Source organism: Chiloscyllium plagiosum, unplaced genomic scaffold (assembly GCF_037043375.1).
Source record: "Chiloscyllium plagiosum isolate Xiang-an unplaced genomic scaffold, Cpla_swu_hap1 HiC_scaffold_2, whole genome shotgun sequence".
Classification (NCBI taxonomy): domain Eukaryota; kingdom Metazoa; phylum Chordata; class Chondrichthyes; order Orectolobiformes; family Hemiscylliidae; genus Chiloscyllium; species Chiloscyllium plagiosum.
The window spans coordinates 148106316-148118563 of NW_028270140.1; the positions used below are offsets into that span (position 1 = coordinate 148106316).

The 12248-nt window shown below is 45.0% G+C and overlaps 1 protein-coding gene across 1 annotated transcript in view; it reads right to left on the reverse strand.

The window, feature by feature from the left end:
- nop14 (NOP14 nucleolar protein homolog (yeast)) overlaps positions 1-12248 on the reverse strand; it is a 58366-nt gene extending 46118 nt beyond the window's left edge. Inside the window, exons 1-3 of the mRNA XM_043703789.2 lie at positions 12099-12248; positions 2738-2939; positions 1744-1878 (exon numbers count right to left, since the gene is read on the reverse strand). Of these exons, the coding sequence (XP_043559724.2) occupies positions 1744-1878; positions 2738-2920 (318 nt within the window). The 5' untranslated portion in view covers positions 2921-2939; positions 12099-12248. The remainder of the gene's footprint in view (positions 1-1743; positions 1879-2737; positions 2940-12098) is intronic.

The window sequence follows — 12248 nt, forward strand, 5'->3', positions numbered from 1 at the left end:
CTTGTGGAACATCACTTGTCTGCTGTCCTGAGGACTCTTTTATCCCCACTCTCTGCTTTTTGCCAGACTGCCAAGCTTCTATCCATGCTCGCACCTTGCCTCTAACACCATGGGCACATATCGTACTCAGTAACCCCCTGGGCGGCACCTAGTCAAAGGTCTTCTTGAAGTCCAGGTAGATAACATCCATTGGCGCTCCTTGGTCTAACTTGCTTATCACTTCCTCAAAGAATTCTAGCAGGTTTGTCAGGCATGATGAAGCCATGCTGACTTTGCCCTTTTTACCATACACTTCCAAGTATTCAGAAATCTCATCCATCACGACGGATTCCAGGATCTTACCCATGACCGAGGTTAGGCTAATTGGTCTATAGTTTTCCATCTTTTGCCTTATTCCCTTTTAAACAGGGATGCCACGTCAGCAATTTTCCAGTCCGCTGGGACCCTCCTGATTCTAGTGATTCCTGAAAGATCACTACTAATGCCTCCACTATCTCTTTAACTATCTCCCTTTGAACTCTGGGGTGTAGTCCATCTGGTCCAGGAGATTTATCCACCTACAGGCCACTCAGTTTTTCTAGCACCTTCTCCTTAGCGATGGTCACTATACTCAGCTCTGCCCCCTCACACTCTTGAATTTTGGGGATATTTCTTGCGTCTTCCAAGACTTACATAAAGTAAATATTCAGTTCCTCAGCCATTTCCTTGTTCCCCACTAGTATCTCTATCTTTGCTTCTCTCTTATCCTTTATATTTCTAACAAAACTCTTACAGTCTTTCTTTACATTACAGGCTAGCTTACTCTCACATTTAATCTTCTCCCTCCTTATTACTCTTTTTGTTTGTCTTTGTAAGCTTCCCAATCCTCTGGTTTCCAACTGCCCTTCGCGTAGATGAGAAATAGGAAAATACCAAGGGCTAATCCTTGGTGGTAATGGTGCAGGAGCAGGAATAAGAAAATATACAGATGTGCAACAGTCCAGAAATGGAAAAATGCAGAGATCTTGAAGGACTAGAGATAGAGATAAGCTCTTTTGTCAATTAGCATCTACTTCTGACAATTCAAAACCTGCTCCTGATAGAAGACTTTTTTTTCCTGATCAAACAAAATGGCAAATCTGGATTTATTAATGAAATAATGCATTAGATCACTTAAAATTGCATAATTCAAACAGCAAATGGACCAAAAACAGACATTGCTGGAGAGCTTCTGAAGGGTCATTGGACCTAAAATGTTAATTCTGATTTCTCTTCACAGATGCTGCCATATCTGCTGAGTTGCTCCAGCAATTTGGTTTTGTTTCAGATTTCCAGCATCTGTAGTCTGTATTTTATTTTAGGCAAATGGACAAAAACGGCTTCTCGTTAACATCAGGGAGTTCTTCCTGATTTTCTCTGGAGAGTCTCAGGGAGGTTTCAAATGAAGCAAGACATCTGTGACAATCTAGGCTTTCTTCAGTACTGCACTGGCCCGGTCATGTACTTGAGTTAACAGGTATACATCTTGGATAGGGGTCTGCTCCAAAACAAGCTAATCTCTTAATAGAATATTGGAAAGCAGGTCTGGAAGTGCAGAGGAACCAATGAAGAGGGGAAATAAATACAATCAGAGTCAAAAACAGACCCTTCGGTCTAACTTGTCCAGCCGAATAGAAATCCCAAACTGATCCAGTCTCATTTGCCAGCTTGGGACAATTTCCACCAGGCTGTTTTACTTCCTGTGTTAAAACAGAAGAGTATTACCTGCTGCTCCAAGGAGAACCTCTTTGTCATCTTTTCATCTGGAGTTAACGTAGTATCATATTCACCAAATCGTTTGTCAAGAAATTTATTGGCCTTCCCCTTGTCCTGATATTCTTTCAGCAAAGTTTCTGTACGCTGGAAGACAAATGAGTAAAGAAATATCGTAAAATAGTCCAGTAAAATTGACAATTTGATATTTGCTCACACAATGAATCAATGATTCTAACTTTATAAATATTCTGGTAATGCTAAAGAGTTGACACAAGCATGATTGACCAAGTGGTCTCCTACTCCCATTGTCAAATGATAAACAGAAAGTGTTGGAAAAACTTAGCAAACCTGGCATCATCTGTGGATAGAAAAACAGAGTTAACATTTCACATCCAGTGTGTTGATTCTTTAAGTGAATCCAGAAGCCCAATGCTAATGCCTTGGGTGTGTCAGTTCAAATCCCTAGATCATACAGTCAGAATCAGAGATGTACAGCATGGAAGGGTGTTGGACTGGATTGGACTAGAGAGCTTAGAAAGTGAGGACTGCAGATGCTGGAGTACCAGAGTTGAAAAATATGGTGCTGGAAAAACACAGCATAAGCCCGAAACGTCGATTCTCCTGCTCCTCGGATGCTGCCTGGCCTGCTGTGTTTTTCCAGCACCACATTTTTCAACTCTGGATTGGACTAGGTCAAAAATCACACAACACCAAGTTAATAGTCCAACGGGTTTATTTGAAAACACCGGCCTTCAGAGCACTGCTCGTTCAACTGGTGCTAGTAAGAGGTGAAAGCAAATTCAATAAGAACTTTAAGAATACAACTGGATCCACATATGAAAAGGAAATATTAGAGTACTGTGGAGAAAGAAATGGGGGATGGGACCAACAGGACAGATCTATCAAATGAGTTGCATGGGTGGGATGGCTCGCATGTCTTCCTATGGTTGTGACATTGACAACCCAATACATCACAGAACAAATAGGTATTACAATTACTTACCCTTTTAATAGATTTAGATCGAGATACTCCAGGTAACCCACGGTCATGCTTTGTTTTCCGGCCAAGTATATTAAACTTCTGCTTGTTAATTTTCACCTCAAACGGATTTGTCTTAATGTCTCTTGTAGATTTTCTATTTCGTATGTTATCAGAAGAAATCTTCTTTTTCCGAGCTTTCCCCATCTTTCACAGCTCTGAAGAACTGTAAAATAAAAAAATGCAACACAGAATTGATTACTGAGCCACAGAAAATTCATATTTAGGAGAAATACATATTTAAACATATAGTGTTATGAAGATGTGGGTATATGTACCTTTAAAAGAGTTAAAAGCTAGCAGAACTACCTGACAGCACCAAGTGTTCTGAATAAGATACAAGGTAACATGTGGTCTAGCTACTGGGGTGGTTAGGGCAGCTGGTTGCCTGGAGACAGAAACAGATTTGAATTAGGCCTATCAGTTTAAATTATACTCCGAAAAATACTAAATTCCTATCAAGTTTGAATTTAGTATATTGACAATCTTAAAAGCCAATGACACAATCTGATGCTTTGAGAGGGGGGGTATAAGACCAGGGAACACTGAACAGTTGGGAGGAGAATTGCCACCAGCATGTAGAGACTGCCTGAAAAATAGCTCTCTTAAAGCACCTTTATCAATCTGTTACCTGTGAAGTATAACCTCTAAGAAGAAGAAAAGATGACACGGGAAGATCCAACAGCTGACAGGTTTTGAAAACTTGAATTTTTGGTAAATTTTAATGGGGAGGTTTAATCGGACTAGTATTATAGAAGGGAAAGTAAAAGATAGGTTAGAAGGAGTTGTAAACAGATGTTAATTAACTATTCTCTGCTATACTTTAAGAAATAAAGTCGGGGGGATCCAAGATGGCGGCGACCCAGCAAGTCTGAGTCTACAATGCTCCTCCCAAGACTTGGGCAAAGTGGGTCACCCTCCACCACACTCACCAAATAATTTAAAATAGCTGTTTAATTTAATTCGTTGCTTAGTATTAAATTTAAACAATCTAATCTTCAGTAAAAATGACTAAAGGGAAGGGAGCCCGCAGCTCTCAGCAAGCAGGAACCCCTCCCCCACCCTCTCCAGCTGCAGCTGAGACGTCCGCAGCCGCCCCGGGGGACTTACCTACGGTGGCGAGTCTCGTGGAAATCATCTCCAAACTGGATGCGAAGATCGACGCTTTTATTGAAGAATCCCAAAGTCGATGGGACTCACTCTTGGCCGCGCTGCAAAAGCACGACCGAGACATCAAGGAAATCGAGCGCCGGGTTGGAGGGGCAGAGCTAAAGGCTGCGACCTCCGAAACTATAGCGCAATCAGCTGTGGATCAGGTCCGGACTCTCGAACAGCGAGTCCAGACCTTAGAGAATCATATTGACGACCTCGATAATCGAGCTGCAGAGCTATAAGGAGAGTTAGATACTTCTAGAAGCCTCTAGAAATCTTGGAAAAGATCCCCAAACCATGATCTATAAAGGATCCAAGATCATGTTATTCCAGGACTTTTCCCCAGCTCTGGTCCGAAAGAGGAAGGCATTCGATGAGGCGAAGAAGTGTTTAAGGGACTTAAATATTCAGTACTCCTTACGCTACCCAGCGACGCTACACTTTAACTATGAAGGATCAGTGTATAACTTCAGATCTCCGGAAAAGGCTAAGGAATTTTTGGACTCTCTTAGATAAATTGCAAGAGATAGTGGATGTTGGTTTGCCTTCCCCCCACTCCGGTTTATATCCCCCCCTTTTCTTTTTTTTTAACTTTACTGTTTAATATTATCCTGGGGGGTAGGGAGAGGGATTTATTTATTTGTTCTCTACTTAACGATTTTCTCCCTCCCCTTGGTTTTTTTTTATTATTCTATATATAAATCGCAGGATTGTGAAGACAGGACTAGGGGAATGCAATCATTTTTTAAAAATTTGACCTTTCCAGACCTAACTCCGGAACAGGTATCGGTCTTAAATGCTCCCCTAACAGTCCAAGAAATACTTGACGCAATCAGGCAACTTCAGAGCAGTAAGACACCTGACCCAGATGGTTTTCAAGCTGAATTCTATAAAGAATTTACAGGAATATTGGCTGGTCCACTTATGGACATGTATAACTATGTATACAGTCAGGGCTGTCTCCCGCCTTCGCTGAAAGTGGCAAATATCTCTCTTATCCTTAAAAAAGGAAAGGACCCAGAAGATTGTGCGTCATACAGACCAATATCCTTGCTAAATGTAGATTTTAAAATCCTTTCTAAAACGTTAGCATTGAGACTAGAAAGGGTATTGCCACATATCATAAAGGAGGATCAGACGGGGTTTATTAAGGGCCGTAGATCATCCAATAATATTAGAAGGGTTTTGAATATGATTCAAGCCTGCCATCAGGGAAAGATACCAGGAGTAGTAGTCTCATTAGACACGGAAAAGGCATTCGATAGGGTTGAATGGTCATATTTGTTTTACACATCGGAAAGGTTTGGCGTTGGAAAGGTGTTTACCAAATGGGTCTCAACATTGTATAGTGATTCCAAAGCAATTGTGGTTACCAATGGATTAGGCTCGGATAGCTTCAGTGTGGGTAGGGGCTGCTGTCAGGGATGTCCTCTCTCGCCATTGTTATTTACGCTAATAATTGAGCCACTAGCAGAAGCTATACAGGCTGATCCTAATATAACGGCCCCGAGGATTGGTACAGGTAAACATAAAGTTACCCTTTATGCAGACGATGTTCTTCTATTCCTCAGTAATCCTTTGATGCCCGTACCTCGCCTAATCCAAGTTATTAATACATTTAGCGCATTCTCAGGCTATAAAATTAATTTCTCAAAATCGGAGGCTATGCCAATGGGTGGCCTTGCTATGATACCCCACTTAGTGGATGGATCCCACTTTCCCTTTCGGTGGTCTGTGGAGGGTTTCTTATATTTAGGCATTTTTATTACCCCAGTATTTGATCAGTTATATAAGGCTAACTTTGTGCATTTACTGGAAAGGTTAAGGCAGGACCTCCAGCGATGGGGAGACCTTCCAATTTCCTGGCTAGGTGGAATAGCACTAATTAAAATGAATGTCCTGCCCCGTCTCCTATACCCTATGAGGATGCTTCCGGTGATACTGCCGAGGCTGGCACTACGTAAATTATATGGCTGGTTGGGTTCCTTTATCTGGAATCATAGAACGGCCCCTCATTAAGCTAAAGAAGCTACAGCTTCCACAGACAAGGGGAGGATTGGACTTCCCAGATTTTAGGAAATATCAGTTAAGTTCCCTATTAAGTTACATAGCCGATTGGGTCTTGTCTGATCCACAATCAATCTGGCTGGACATCGAGGCTTCTCAAGTAAAATGCCCACTTATTAACCTTTTATTTTCAGACATGGAATGCCCTGCCAGTAGCAGTGGTGGACTCTCCCTCATTATGGGCATTTAAGCGGGCATTGGATAGGCATATGGAGGATAGTGGGCTAGTGTAGGTTAGGTGGGCTTGGATCGGCGCAACATCGAGGGCCGAAGGGCCTGTACTGCACTGTATTCTTCTATCTATCTAAGAGGAAAATCATTACGGATCATTGTAAAAACCCTATAATACTAAACACAATTAAAGCTTGGAATATAATGCAGCAAAATGAGGGCAACTCACTTAAAACATCCCCCTATGCGCCGATAGTGGGAGCATGGGGATTCCAACCGGGGTTTACAGATGTCACTTTTAAACTCTGGAGATCCAGGGGTATCTCATGTCTAGGGGACCTATTTAAAGATGGGGTCCTGATGTCTTTTGAACAGCTGCATCAGAAATTCAGGTTACCTAATGGAGACCTCTTTCGATACTTCCAAATTCGAGATTACATACAGAAGAAGACTACGTTATTAGATAGTCTTTATAAATCAGATAGAGAATGTAGAGTACTACGACCAATGGGGGTATCTTCCGTCAGTATTATTTATCACTTACTACATGATGAAGTATCGGGAGATATGAACAATCTGCGTAAAACATGGGATCAGGATTTGGGACTAGAAATCTCTATAGAAACATGGAATGACATTTGGGAAAATGCCAGAAGAATCACCATCTGTAACAGAACTCAGGCTATCCAGCTGAAGATACTTCATAGGGCCCATATAGCACCAGATCGATTGGCAATATTTAAGGCAGGAGCATCTCCAATGTGTCCCAAATGTATAATAGAGGTGGGCACTCTTGTACATTGCATATGGACCTGTCATAAGATCCGTAGATACTGGACTAAAGTAGCAAGTACCCTGACAGAAATTTTAGGAATCGAAATTAAAGTGGATCCTGTATCTCTCCTTTTGGGCTTTTCGAACTTACCCTTCCTGGATATGCACGGGAAGAGACTATTTTCTATTCTCTTTCTGTGCTAGGAAAAATATTTTGGTAAACTGGGTGGCTGAGGGCCCCCCTGGACTTTCAAACTGGCACAGATTAATTATGGAATGTATTCCCCTTGACTTCCTTACAAATATGGTGCACCGAAAGACCGAATTATTTCATAAAATATGTCAGCCCTTCTTGAATTATATGAATACAGATATTTTGGCTATCCTAACAAGGGCTTTTATTTAATTGAGATTACGAACCTGGCTGGTCCGGGGCCCCTTGGGAGAGGAATCCCGCACAAATACGGGTTTTGTTACATTTGATGTTAATACATTCCGAGCATGTATCTCACTACCCAATTTCTGTGTTATCCGTTGCTTTTTTTTTTCTTTCTCTTATTTGAATAGTGTAAGAGACTTAAATATACACTCTGGTTAATTGTAGGTTAGATTAGTAGTTAGTTGAGTTTTGTTTTTTTTTTCCTTTCTCTGTATTTTTCTTTTGTTAAATTTTGGTTATTATTTATTTAAGATTTAATTGTATATCAATGTTTGTACTTGAGAGTTTTGTTTATTTTTGTAAACTTGTAAAAATGTTAAATTTCTAATAAAAATATCTATAAAAAAATAAATAAAGTCATTAATTTTCACTATAAATAGGTCTTGGCCTCTCAAATTATCACAGATTACTACATGGGCTAAATCTTTTGTGTTGCTGGTGTAAATTAAGCAGGAGCATTTACTCCATGTTGTAACAGTTGTCTCCAGGCAACCAGCTACTCCAGTAGCTGAACCACATGTTACCTTGTATCTTATTCAGAACATTTGGTAATTCTGCTAGCTTTTAACTCTCTTAAAAGGTACAGTACACCCACATCTTCAAAACAATAGTGTTCAGACTGCTTCAGCACAGTGGCACACAGGCGAGCACTGCTGTCTCACATCACCAGGGACCCAGGTTCAAGTCTAACCTTGGCATTGTCTGTGTGGAGTTTGCGCATCCTCTCTGTGTCTGTGGGGTTTCTGATGGATGTTGAGATTTCCTTCAACAGTCCTCTGTATGTAGGCTATGTGGGTTAGCCATAGGAAATGCAGGGTTAGAGCAAGGGTCTGGATGGGATGTTCTTTGGATGGTTAGTATGGACTTATGCCGAAATGTCGAACCTCCTGCTCCTCGGATGCTGCCTGACTTGCTGTGCTTTTCCAGTGCCACATTTTTCGACTGTTTTCTTCAGCATCTGCAGTCCTCACTTTCTCTCTGAATTGCCTCTTCCTACACTGTACTAATTCTCGTAGTTATATGTAAAAACAGAAGAAGGTCATTCCACTATTCGTGGCCAATCTGAGACCGACCTCAGTATAACCAACTTCCATCTGTAGTGGGCGGCACGGTGGCACAGTGGTTAGCACTGCTGCCTCACAGCGCCAGAGACCCGGGTTCAATTCCCGACTCAGGCGACTGACTGTGTGGAGTTTGCACGTTCTCCCCGTGTCTGCGTGGCTTTCCTCCGGGTGCTCCGGTTTCCTCCCACAGTCCAAAGATGTGCAGGTCAGGTGAATTGGCCATGCTAAATTGCCCGTAGTGTTAGGTAAGGGGTAAATGTAGGGGTATGGGTGGGTTGCGCTTCGGCGGGGCGGTGTGGACTTGTTGGGCCGAAGGGCCTGTTTCCACACTGTAAGTAATCTAATCTATTTTCCTAACTTTTGCTGAACACAAAGCTCACCTTTAAACTGGGGAGGGCCAGAACTCCACCAAAGACGTACTCACTAATGATGAATTATAATCAACACACAAGATGCTGGAATTACACGTACATAGATAACATGGAAGATTAGAAAGGAACTGCAGATACTGACATCTAAAACAAAAACACAAATTGCTAACAAAACCCAGCTGCGCTGTCAGCATCTGTGGGAAGGTAGCAGAGTTAACTTTACAACTTTGTTCAGATTTGATATTCTCCTTCCTTCCCACTGGATATGTTGAGTTTCACCAGCAATGGAGGATTGCTGGGCCACAGATTACTAAGTCAGGTGGGAACAAGGCCACAGAGGGATTTGAAAGCAAATATGGTCACATTTAAACTCAAGATGTTGCTTGACAAGGAGCAAATGTAAGTCAGCAAACACAGGGGAGAGAGAGATTCAGCTCTTGAGGGTAGCACTTGAGAGACTGGTCAGGAGTGCAATAGAACAGTGGAGTCTTGGGTAACAAAGGCATAATAGTGGGATATTGGAGCTGATGAGCTGAGCTAAAGGCAAGATGAAACTGTCTAAGAGCAGGCAAGCATCATACCTGAAGCTGCATGGTAGATGAAATACAACACCAAAACTGTGAACACATTTGATAGAGGTGGTAACTAGGAAATGAAGTTTAGAGTGAGGATTGGAAACAATAGTTTCTGTTTTCACACAACTAACTCAAACTGCGGCACAGTAGCTCAGTGGTTAGCACTACTGCCTCACAGCACCAAACAGCCGGGTTCAATTCCCGCCTCAGGCAACTGCCTGTGTGGAGTTTGCACATTCTCCCCGTGTCTGCGTGGGTTTCCTCCGGGTGCTCTGGTTTCCTCCCACAGTCCAAAAATGTGCAGGTTAGGTGAATTGGCCATGCTAAATTGCCCGTAGTGTTAGGTGAAGGGGTAAATGTAGGGGAATGCATCTGGATGGGTCGCTCTTCGGAGGGTCGGTGTGGACGTGTTGGGCCGAAGGGCCTGTTTCCACACTGGAAGTAATCTAATCTAACAGACATCTGGTTGTTTGACCCCATCTTGTCTCAACCCTGATGAAGGGCTTTTGCCTGAAAAGTTGATTTTCCTGCTCCTCAGATGCTGCCTGAACTGCTGTGCTTTTCCAGCACCACTCTAATCTGCACTACCCACTTCTGTCCATCTTGTATATATTGAGTGTTGGGGCAGCTGCAGTCAGGTGAACAAGCAGAAAGCTGACAGACCACAGCAAAATAGGCAGCATCAGGAGGTGGAGATGTCATTTCAGTGGAACCCTTCTCAAAACATCGACTTCTCCACCTCCTGATGCTGCCTGGCCTGCTGTGTTCTCCCAAGCCTCCTTTGGATTGCAGCATCTGTAGTTTTTTTGTTTCTAACACAGTCAAGAGTGTGTTGCTGAAAAAGCACAGCAGGTCAGGCAGGTCCGAGGTGCAGGAGAATTGATGTTTCGGGCCAGAGCCCTTCTTCAGGAATCCGGCCTGAAATGTTGATTCTCCTGCTCCTCGGATGCTGCCTAACTTACTGTGCTTTTCCAGCAACACACTCTCGACTCTGATCTCCAGCATCTGCAGTTCTCACTTTTCTCCTTGTCTCTAACGCAGTCAGGTGAAAACCGGAGTGAGGAGAGCATGTTTAGGGGACGATAGGGGTGAGAGTTCATTGAAGCTGGCAATGGAGGATAATGGTCGTTAGAGGGGTGGAGGTGGGGTGAGATGGTGAAAACTGGCATGAGGCAGGAGGGGATGGAGAGTGAGGGGAGAGGTGGAGAAATGTGGAAATAGGAGAACAGGAGCAATGGGGTGGGAGTGGAGATGGTGATGAGGGTTGGTGGGGGTGAATGTAGATGGGAGTGGGGGTAAGCGTTGGTGGGGGTGAAGGTAGGCAATGGTGAGGGTAAGGGTTGGTGAGGGTAAGGGTTGGTGAGGGTGAGGGTAGGTGAGAATCAGGGTAAGGGTTGGTGAGGGTAGGGGTAGGTAAGAATCAGAGTAAGGGTTGGTGAGGGTGAGGGTAGGTGAGAATCAGGGTAAGGGTTGGTGAGGGTGAGGGTAGGTGAGAATCAGGGTAAAGGTTGGTGAGGGTGAGGGTAGGTGAGTATCAGGGTAGGGGTAGGTGAGAATCAGGGTAAGGGTAGGTGAGGGTGAGGGTAAGGGTAGGTGAGGGTGGGGGTAAGGGTAGGTGAGGGTGGGGGTAGGGGTAGGTGAGAGTCAGGGTAAGGGTTGGTGAGGGTGAGGGTCGGGGAGAATCAGTGTAAGGGTTGGTGAGGGTAGGGGTAGGTGAGAATCAGGGTAAGGGTTGGTGAGGGTAAGGGTAGGTGAGAATCAGGGTAGGGGTTGGTGAGGGTGAGGGTCGGTGAGGGTAGGTGAGGGTGGGGGTAGGGGTAGGTGAGAGTCAGGGTAGGGGTTGGTGAGGGTGAAGGTAGGTGAGGGTGGGGGTAGGGGAAGGTGAGAGTCAGGGTAGGGGTTGGTGGGGGTGAGGGTCGGTGAGGGTAGGTGAGGGTGAGGGTGGGGGTAGGGGAAGGTGAGAGTCAGGGTAGGGGTTGGTGAGGGTGAGGGTGGGGGTAGGGGAAGGTGAGAGTCAGGGTAGGGGTTGGTGGGGGTGAAGGTAGGTGAGGGTGGGGGTAGGGGTAGGTGAGAGTCAGGGTAGGGGTTGGTGAGGGTGAGGGTCGGTGAGGGTAGGTGAGGGTGGGGGTAGGGGTAGGTGAGAGTCAGGGTAGGGGTTGGTGAGGGTGAGGGTCGGTGAGGGTGGGGGTAGGGGTAGGTGAGAGTCAGGGTAGGGGTTGGTGAGGGTGAGGGTCGGGGAGGGTAGGTGAGGGTGGGGGTAGGGGAAGGTGAGAGTCAGGGTAGGGGTTGGTGGGGGTGAAGGTAGGTGAGGGTGGGGGTAGGGGAAGGTGAGAGTCAGGGTAGGGGTTGGTGGGGGTGAAGGTAGGTGAGGGTGGGGGTAGGGGAAGGTGAGAGTCAGGGTAGGGGTTGGTGGGGGTAGATGGGGTGAAGAGAAAGGGGTTGGGTGGAGGGGATTGGAGTTGTGGGAAGGTTTGAAAAGTGTTGGTGGAGTTTCGTGGGTGTAGGGTTGAGAATATGTGGTGGGGAGTGGGGGGAGGGTGTGATTGCCGCGGGGGCGGGGGGTGGGAGGGGGTTCTGTCCCGGACCCGGTGTGCTGGGGCTGGGGCTGAGGTGGGGGGATGGTTTCACACACGGGGCACTGCCTTCTCCCTCAGCCCGTCATACATACATATACATACATACATACATATACATATATATACATACACTCACCGTTTCCAAGGAGACAGCCCACTCCCGGAGACCGACAACGTCCCACCACGCGCCAGGCCCAGACCGGCCTCGTGTCAAAGGTCCCAACCCCAGCGCGACCTTACGTCACCGCGCCAAGTGTTTCCGCTCGCTGGCTGTGCCGATTGGAGG